The sequence below is a fragment of the Lissotriton vulgaris genome, chromosome 10, assembly GCF_964263255.1.
Source record: "Lissotriton vulgaris chromosome 10, aLisVul1.2, whole genome shotgun sequence".
Classification (NCBI taxonomy): Eukaryota; Metazoa; Chordata; class Amphibia; order Caudata; family Salamandridae; genus Lissotriton; species Lissotriton vulgaris.
In genome coordinates, this window is record NC_141698.1 from 649,179,669 (window position 1) to 649,189,958 (window position 10,290).

At 48.5% G+C, this 10,290-nt stretch overlaps 1 protein-coding gene across 1 annotated transcript; it reads left to right on the forward strand.

Annotated features, from left to right (window-relative positions):
- The first annotated feature begins 416 nt into the window (after window positions 1–416).
- On the forward strand, window positions 417–9,702 carry EN2 (engrailed homeobox 2). Its single transcript, XM_086941480.1, has 2 exons — window positions 417–1,660; window positions 8,239–9,702. The coding sequence occupies exons 1-2, from the start codon at window positions 1,081–1,083 to the stop codon at window positions 8,553–8,555; spliced, it is 897 nt and encodes a 298-aa protein (XP_086797606.1). The 5' UTR covers window positions 417–1,080; the 3' UTR covers window positions 8,556–9,702.
- Window positions 9,703–10,290: the final 588 nt, after the last annotated feature.

The following is a 10,290-nucleotide window of genomic DNA, read 5'->3' on the forward strand; positions in this document are numbered from 1 at the left end:
GAAGGGAGGCTTGTGGGATTCACCCGTGGCTAACAACGCTTACACATCTGTATATGCAAAGACATATATATTCAGCTGGACAAAGACGTAATGCAGCGGAGCTCACTGAGGCAAGAGGTGATGTTTCTATCTGTCGTTCAAAACTGCAATTTCTGCATTTTTTCAGGATCACGGGGAAAGGGGCGCTTTAGCTTTAAGGCTAGGGAAAGGGAGGGGAAGGGTGGGAGGCGGGGGCGGTCGTCGGCCGCTGTCACTTACTATCGTCCCCGGAGTCACGTGACGCGCGAGCAGCGCTGCTACTGGCTGCAGGCACGTGTCTAGGATACCGGGCGTGGGACGTCACTTGAGGAGCTCCATTAAAAATAAGAACAAAAATGCAGAGTGAAAGTATTCGGGATCCAGTGAGTGCTTCCCGGGCCCGGCACTGCGCGCGACTGCTCCGCTGCAGCCCTGGGCGCAGAGACGGGAGCGGGCGCTGCTCGACTGCAGGAGCTCCTGGTATCCGCGTGTCTTGCGCGCAGGTCCGCCGACCCGACAGAGATTGAACTGGGCGCCTTGGGAAGGATCCGGGAGACGGAGCTGCATGCTGCCTCCTCTCCGAGGAATACAAGACGCTGTTTGTCAATGTTGACGTCCACGGGGAGAGTTCTACGAGTCAGCAAATAACTTTACAGACCCGGGCATACTGTGCGTGGGATCCGCGGAGTCCAGAGTGTGCGTGGATTCCGCAGAGTGTAATTGGCCCCCGGGTGTCTGAGCCCGAAAGTGCAGCTGAACGGGCCCTAAATGTGTGTTTGAGTGACAGCCCCAATGTGCCTGGGTTCCACGGAGCCCTAAAGCTCCTCTGGGAGGAGTCCGGATGTTCTCCGTACCGAGGAGGCTGGATGTGCCTCTAAGCGCAGCCCTGATGTTCGGACGATCCAAATCCGAATATTCGCGGAGTAAAGTTCGAATGTGCCTCTGAGCGGAGCCCGGATGTTCTGCAGAGCGGGGTGCGTCTGTTCGCCCAGTGCAGAGTCGACGAGTCCGAATGTGCCTCTGAGCAGAGCCCGGGGAGCTCGGATGCTTCGATAAGCCCGCATGTGCAGCTTAGCGGAGCCGGGCTTTAGCAGGAGAGAAGCCGGGGCTGGACTAGGCGCTGCTGGGATCGCGATCTCCAGCATGGAGGAAAGTGTCAGGGAGCCGCAGCCCCCGGAGGAGGCGGAGGAGTCCAGCGAGGAGTCCCAGCGGGCCCCCGCCCCGGCCCCGCCGGCGCCCGCTATCCAGCACCGCATCACCAACTTCTTCATTGACAACATTCTGCGGCCCGAGTTCGGGCAGCGGCGGCGGAAGGACGGGGAGCCCCCTGGCTCCGGGGTGGGCAGGGAGAGTCTGCTGCCCTCGCCGGGCTCCGCCGGGGCTCTGCGGGGGGAGCAGGTGGTGCAAGAAGGGGGCTCCAAGGCGCTCCGCGGAGGGGGCAGGAAAGGAGAAGGAGCGCTGCACCCGGAGGAGGAGGAGGCGGAGGAAGGCGGAGACTTGAAGTCTCGGAGCTTCGGCAGAGACCAGTCCTTGAGCTCGGACTCGGACAGTTCCCAAGCCAGCTCGAACGCCAGCAGCAAGCAGCCGATGCTCTGGCCGGCCTGGGTGTACTGCACGCGATACTCGGACAGGCCGTCTTCAGGTAAGCGCAGCGCTTCTAGGAGCTAGAGAGAGCTCACGTGCAAATGCAAGTGACCATTAGCACACAACAGACGCAGTCCACTGCAAAACTAAGGCAAACAGGCACAGAAGCAGTGGTGGCCGGCATCATAGTCTTCTAACTAGTGTCAACCAGCAGTGTGAACCCACTGCCAGTCAAACCCAAATAACACAGGGAAGACACTACTGCCAACCAAGGTTAGTCACTCACCAGAGGGAACACCCAAAGCCAATTAACAGAGGTGAACCCAGTGCCAACGAACACAGAGTAACCCATTCCTAACCGTAGCGACCCAGAAGAGAAACAGCCAACAATGTCTTTCCCCACTACCGATCATCAGAGTGGAATCGAATTTCAACCACTGAAGAGCATCCCACCTCCACCCTTTTTACCCACAGCTCTAAAATGACACAGGGGACACGTTGTCTAATTCTGCAAACGGAGAGTCCACTACTAACTTCAACAGACCCGCAGTGTGAACTCCACAGCCAACCACTCCATCAACAAAGCATTACACGCTAGCAGCGCCCGCCCACTGCCACCCACATACGGGAAAACACCACTACCACTAAACAGATCAGAAGACACCGTGCCTGGCTAATTAAGCAACAGCCATTTCTTCCCACCACCAACCACAATTATCCAGCAAGCAGGCCACAAAGTCTTCCACTGTTCAGTACTGACAAGCAGCACAAGGGACTTGCCATCACTACTCACTACCAATCATGACCATGTAGCAGATAGGGCAACATCTCCCAGCCACAGTCAACATAGGCAAGGGAACTCAACTCACTTTAATCCCCTACCACTGCCACAACCAACAGGGAGAATTCACAAATATATCTGCCCACATAACACCAGTCAACTAATGGAGGAAACTAACCACATTATTTCCTAACCTAGCCCTTTAAATCAGCCTAGTGGATGTTACCACTCTCTTTCCCCGCTGCTAGTAATAGATAAAAACACAAACCCACAGCGACCTGCCTCCCCAACATCAGCGCTGTGCTCATACTTTGCAACGCCCACAAGCATCAACCATGACAGTTGTACCACTCACCTGTCCTGCTTGCCCCTTCCCTTCCACACCTCTAGCCACCACCAACCAACCGATGGGAATGCAACGTCGATTCTCTTCCACCATCTCCCCAGAGCAACAAACAACCCTTTCTCTCTCCCCTAACAGTAAACAAAATAGAACAAGCTGATTCCCCACCCCCATGGACTGTCCACGAACAAGAGGCACATGGTATCCTCTCCGGCTCAGTAAATCTTCTCCCAATAAATATAGAGGGACCCGCCACCCCTTTCCTGCCGCCACTACCGTCCCCACCACCACCACCCACAACATCCACATCAACACCCATTACCAGCGCAATCCAGCACACTCCACCAACCACAACTTATCTCTCGGTCTCTGCCCTCTGCCACGTTCCTCCAAAAAGGGGGAGACCCCTTCCCTCTCCACCATCAGCCTCTGCGTCCCACACAGAGGAGAAGCCACCCCTCTCTTTACCATCCCCACTATGCGACACCTGTCTGTCAAGCAGCAGAAATCCATCCGAGCTCCCGAGCTCCATCACAATCTTTAATCAGATCCTGCAACATGGCACCTTCTATTGACCACAACTCTGCCCACCGTCACCCAACATCATCCGGAACACATCAGCCCAACGCCCCTGCCTTATTACCGACCTAGCCACGTCATCCACCACAGTTGACTGCAACCATCACCAACTGCACCTGGTATCCACCACCGCTTCCTGGACCACAACATGTTATCTCCCTATCTGCCCTCAGCGCCAATCGATCAAAACAGGACCACTGCCACCACCAACCGCAATTCACTACAACCATCTTCTGCTAAACACCCAGTTTCCCTTATCCCAACTAAGACAACTACCCTTGCAATCGACCAAAACAAGAGAACTCACACCATCAGCATCACAAAAGAGCACATCACTCTCGTACCATCTCCCCTGGAGTAATGCCAACCACTGTCTACAAACAAATGGCAGTGCACGTACTATCCCTCCCCAACACTGCACTCCCTGGGGCCAGCAGCAAGGCACCTTCTCTCTACCACAACTCCCTCCAAGTGAGGATCCCGCACCCCCCTCTGTCCGGCAGCTACACTCACCCGATCGTGTGCGCTACTGAAGCGTGCACGGCGATGCACACGGCTTGCAGAGACAGCTGCTGGCTCGTTGACACAAAAATAAGACGAGCGTCGCAAACGACATGTTTAACCGGCATAAAGGCCCACGCTAAGGTTGGAAACGGACTAGAGCTTGCGTAGGAGCTCGTCAAAGGCAGCCGCGTGAATGAAAATTGTAAGGATAAACGTACCTGCGTCGTGCAAACAAGGCGGCACTTAAAATATCATGTTTTGTGCTGTTTAGTTTGGACCGCTCTTCTTACTCATACTGAATGTGAGAAATGTTAGTTTATGTACTTTACGTTAGGAATAATAAGGCCTTTGGAGCAAAAACGAAAATAAGGGCAATAGTGCAGTGACTGCGGGGTATTTGCACATTTATTCGTGCTTAAAATAGACGTGTCTTTCCAGCGTTAGCCAAGCGTGACCCTTTATTTTTCACGCTTTATTGATGCTATTAAAATATATATTCAAAATTCTACTTTGCCGTAAATCTACGAATATTCCATGCGCCTCAGAGCATATCACAGTAAGCACATGGTTTATTGCACACATGCGTTTCAGCTCAATCTGCGGAAATAGACCCAATAATAAAATAGGTTTAATTTCTTTTCCCCGTCAGACAAACAGGCCATAAGAGATAGCGTAAGTTCAAAAATATAAGTATTTTCATTATTGAAAGAACAGCGCAAGGAAAATGATACTAAACAGAATATAGATGTCTCTGAAGCAAATTGTGTTTTAAGAAGTCTTTAAAAGGGCTGTGTTGGGTCAGACTAATAAACCAGATTTAATATTTAAAAAGGACGACCGATTTAACGTTCACGTTTTCCTATTGCTCACGCTCACAGCCATTAGTTCATATTTAATTAATCGATGCATACTAGAATAGACCTAGTAATTCTATTTGCGTGTGTTAAATATTGTGCGCTAGGTATTGCCTATTGGAAGCAGCCTTTAGAAATCGAATGGCTCAGTGTTTGTTTTGAATCCGTACACTTCCCGAGCCAACGCTTATGTTATGCGGGAACACTAGACACTCCCTGCCTTAAAGACACAGTACTCTCCTTTTAGAGGGCACCGCGTCAAGCGTGACGTAAAAGTCAGATGCGGGCGCGCTCTTTAGGGACGTGCTCTTTTGTAAGGATAACGAGCCAAGTGCGTAAAAGCTGCAATGCATTTGGCAAGAATAAAAAAGAACCGAGTTAACATACGTCGTATTACGATTGCGGAAGTTGGCGAGTATAAATAGACGACTGGTTGGGTTGCTTTTATGAAGCGGGTTTGCTACTATAGTGAAATAGAAATGCCTTTATTTCCTAACTAAAAATTAAAACATGGGCAGCAGAAAACGGACTAGTGTAGTTGTAAATGAACACGGCTTTACCGTTCGCTCTTTGGAAAAAAATATCAGCGTGATAGTACGCCCCTTGGCTCATTCCAGTTTTTCATGCCTGGCGAGCGCGAGAAGTGCTGAATTATTTAGTACTTTTTTGTTCAAGGCGTTAAACATTCGCTTGCAAAGCTGGAGCGTTCTGGTGTAATAGGATATGCAAGGGAAACCTGCACACACATTTCTAAAAAAAATAAGTGCATTGGTTTCAGTAAAAGGATATATAATTAAACAGTTATACAAGTCTACACCAATGTTTGATTAGCTTTCCGGTGAAACATACTCGCGTATATATTATATAATAATTGGGAGCGTTTTCTGTCAAGTAAAGTGTATGTGTGTGTACACGTGTGTGTGTGGGGGGGGGGGGGAGAACGGTTCGTTCTAGCCCCAAAAATATACCAATAAGCAGCAAAGACCCGTAGATGTAGGAAACGCTTACATTTCAAATACATAGTCTTCCTGTGCGTGTATATTCCTGTTTTCATGGTCGGGTACAGCGCACTGATAGTAATTGTGCTAAGATGCGCTGTAAGACCACAGTGACGCCTTTCGCCGTATATTGGGCATATCGCATCCGAATGAAAGGGCGCATATTCCACAATATCTGTATCCGGTGGAGCCCCTCTCCTGAATCTGAGGCGTTTCTTGCTTGACAGCCTCGCCCCAGTGGTTTCCAGCAGCATTGGCGCTACCATAGCTCGATGTAGGAAACAGTGCTATAAAGAACGGCGCTATCCTTTAGCGTCCCCGCCTCCCCCCTCCGCTCGATAGTGGCAGCGCCCACGGGACCTACAGCCCGAGCGAGAGCGCGGCGCGCGGGCGAGGTTGTAGTAAAAACACGTGCGTGCGAGTGTCTGCCGGGGAGGGGGGGAGTGGGAAGGCCCGAGATACGCAGGGACGGGACCAGAGAGGGGCAGAGAGGAGAGAGCGGGATGGAGGGAAGAGGCGGAAAAGAAAAGAGGAAGGGGAACGGATGAAGCGTAAAGGTTAATGACTTCTGTATTATTATTATTGTATTTATTATTGCTAGTAATAAAAATAGTAAGAATAATACAAATCAATAATGATACAAATTATTATAATAAATTAGGACAACTATTATTAGTCGTTGATTTATAATATCGCCGCGTATCCAAGGATTGTTCTTATTACCGAGATCACGAGTCAAAAAATACCGTTTATGGGATAAGCACAAAATGAGTCCGTTAAAGGGTGAATGTTCTTTTCCCTTCCCGGGACGTCTGTCCTATAAAAAAAATCCTCCGTTGGAAAATCTAAACGATTTATGCAGTTATGGTTTGGCGAGGCTGCCATGATTATTTTGGGGATTTCTAGTTGTTTTCGTTTATTTTTCTTGGTGAGAAAAAAGAAGCCGAGAGTCGGGATGGCGCAGAACAATGAACTTGGATGCGTGAGTGGTCTATGTATAATGCATGGGCGATTTAAATGCAAGCCCCCTATTAATCCAGCCTCTCCTGGACGGTGTGTGGGGGAGGGGAAAGCCAAGAGAGGGGCTTCCTTCCCCAGGCCTGCAAACCTCCCTCCGTTCAGGGAGCGCGGGGGGAGCACCCCCCCCCCCCAAGCCCCGCCCACCACCTGCAGCCTGGCAGAGAAGGGGCGTCCTTCCCCGGGCCTCCCAAGCCCGGAGCTCTCCCTCCTGCTCGGAAGGGGGGGGGGGCGGAGGAGCCGTGGGTGGGGCGTGGACGGCAGAGCTGGAGCAGTGACCCGAGGAGTCAGGACAAAAATCCATAGTCCCTGTGCTCCACCCCCCGCGCCCCCACCCCCGAATGCCAAGAGCATGAATCCCCTGCCAGAGCACACTCCCGAGCGCTGTGCCACCCCTCTCCCGAGCCCCCTCTGCCACCCCTCTCCCGAGCCCCCTCTGCTCCTCGTGATAACATTGAACGCGGCACCTTTCGGCGCTTCCCTCGGCTCATCATCCTCATCAGCTACAAATCCCCGAAATCAGAAGCCGCCCTTAAAAAACTCCAATCACAACCCGCTGCCAAAACATGTTTATTGGACCGCACCTGTCGTTGTTGACTAATCCTAAAATCTTCACCCATTGAGGAGCCACGCCCCTCTTTGAGCAGCAGATCTCCCCACACACATACCCTCCTCGCACCACTGCACGACTCCTCACCCACGGAATAGATACCCCATTCCTCCCCCCCATACCATATCTTCACTTCGACTCGTACCCCGACACCACCCTCACCCCACAGTCGCCAAATCCTCTCCCGCACTATCTCCCACAGCACCAGACCCACGCCCCACTTCCCGACCGCAGATTAACACCCAGGATTCCTCTCTCTCCCAATGAGTCTACACCCATATACCCCCACCCCATCCACACTACCCACGTTATCGGCATACTGGCACCCCCGACCCCTGTATCCCGTGGAACATTCCACTCTCCCATTGAACATTGACCTCTCCGCCAGAACAACATACCCTTTACCCACAGCCACGTCCCAACAACTTCAGACCCCCAAGATACCTCTGCCAAACTTCATGCACGGGCTGCCCCCCCCCCCACCACAGTCCCTCTTATACTCCTTCCACCGATTCCCCTCACAACCCCCTGCGCTTCCTACATCTACATACCCCCATAAATCCACACACCCTCCACTAGAATCTTTTGGCCCGTCATTAAAAGCCACGATCATAAAACACATCTAATTATTCGCCCAATTGCTTAAAATGTCGAATTTCGCAAATGAATTCAGATTCTTATTTTAAGAACTGGAAACATACGAATGTGTTCACATACATACGACTGAGAAGGCAGCACACATATATTATTATTAATGTTAATATTTATGAGGATGAGTATTACAGTTGTTTTATTTCGACATTGCTCACGACTTTGTTGCTATGATCGGTAATTAGTTTTGTTTTAATTAACCAGGGACAGCAGTCCTTTAAGCTGCTGCATCTTCAAGTAACTATCCGAATGACTTGTTTTTTTTTAAATTTAATTTTTACTTTTTTCGGACCCTTTAGGTCCCAGGTCTCGAAAACCAAAGAAAAAAAACCCAAGCAAAGAGGACAAGCGGCCCAGGACCGCCTTCACCGCCGAGCAGCTGCAGAGACTGAAAACCGAGTTTCAGACGAACCGGTACCTAACCGAGCAAAGGCGGCAAAGCCTGGCCCAAGAACTCAGTCTGAACGAGTCCCAGATCAAAATCTGGTTTCAGAACAAGCGAGCCAAGATCAAAAAAGCCACCGGCAGCAAGAACACCCTGGCTGCGCAGCTGATGGCGCAAGGACTGTACAACCACTCGACCACGGCGAAAGACGGCAAGTCAGACAGCGAATAGATTGATTTAAGTCAAAGTTATACAATGCAATAATTTAATAAATAAAAAAAGAATAAAGGGCCAGTGTACAAAGAAATACCAGCATTAATGTTTTAAATATTGTGTGCTAGATTATAAATTTGCAATATGCTATGTGTATAAATCATTTACAGAAACAGTGTTTTAAAAATTCCAAATATCAGTTTTTTTCCATTTTTTGGGAGTTTTAGACCCTACTGTGATGACGTTTTTCTGTTTAATGTCTTATTTTGTATTAAGCGATAGTAATTGGTGTTGGACGTTGAAACAGTGTTCACAATCTAAATTAAACAACTTGCTGAAGTCCAAAGATTTAATTGCTGCATTTCACGATACTGTGAAACGAATAAATAGCTGATAGTTTTTATATTTTTTCCTTTTATCGTTTTCTTGTGTTCATCTGGGTAAAAAAGGAGAGCGATCGATCAATATAATAATGCTAAAAACATCACGTTTAAAATAAATCATTTGTCATGAGCATTTCACGTTGTTGCAAAACGTGCCCACATCATTAATTCCCAGTACTATTCAATGTATACACACATTTAAAGAAAGGAATGCCGCTGGAGATGTCACTCACCTGAAGATTTTCACTAGGTTATTTTTCATTTCGGGGTTATTTGTGGTCTTGAAATACAGAGACCACAAAACGAAAAAGTGCACAAAGCCCACCGTGGCAGGAGGTCACAGAACAGTTTGGAAAACAACATTAAAACATTTATAAACTCTTCTACACACGACGCACAATTCACTCTGTACAAGTACACGTGTGCATCTGTATTATTTATAAAGACATTTGTATATATGAATTTGTGTCCGTGTGTGTGTGGGTGTGAACATGCAGCTAATTCTTAAAAAGAATACAGGTATGCAAGTATGTACCACACGTACGCATATCTACCCGGAATTGTGCCCCTTACCTATTGCCTCGAACTATAAAGCTTTCCAAAGTTTGAGTTTGGTATAAACCTACTCCGAAATTAGACTGATTGCCTGGGCCGTACAACCGGTGCGCAAGGTCACACAGCCTCCTCGCCCTCTGGGCACGCCACTCAATGTAGAATGTAGACAAATGTGTCCCCATTCAATCCCCTTAGATGTATATGTTTCACTATAGTGATTTACATCACTCACAGGATATATATATATATATATATATATATATACTTACGCTCTCTCAAAAATTCCTGGCTGTTTTCTAAGATTAAAACAAATCCGCTTCCAGATCCAAGTCGACCCCGCTATATATGCTATTGCTCTTATTAAAATATTCCAGCAGTATTAATGATGAAAGACAGTAGGATGTAATATTTCTTGCTGTATTTTTGTGTGGTTCATACAAAGTGTTGTTTTCTCTTTTTTAGTGACAAGTCGAATCACTGTAAATAAAACATTGCTCCATTCTTTTCGGTTTTGAAGAAGCTATGCGTTCGTTGCCTATTTCCAAACATATCTTAAAGCTAGCCAAGGTTTGCAGGCACGCACAGAATGGTGTGGCATTTGTAATAATGTAGGACTACGCCTTTGGTGACTTCGTGTACACCTGTCGCTTTGCCTTAAAACCCTTTATTCCATAACTATCCCATGCAAACTTTGTAAATACAATTGTACACTTTTAACAGTAAAGTCTAACATAAAGCCGTCATGTAAACATGTGTATACACGTCATCTGCTGCTTGGGGGCGAAGGGAGATTGGGGATATACATTGCCTTTAGC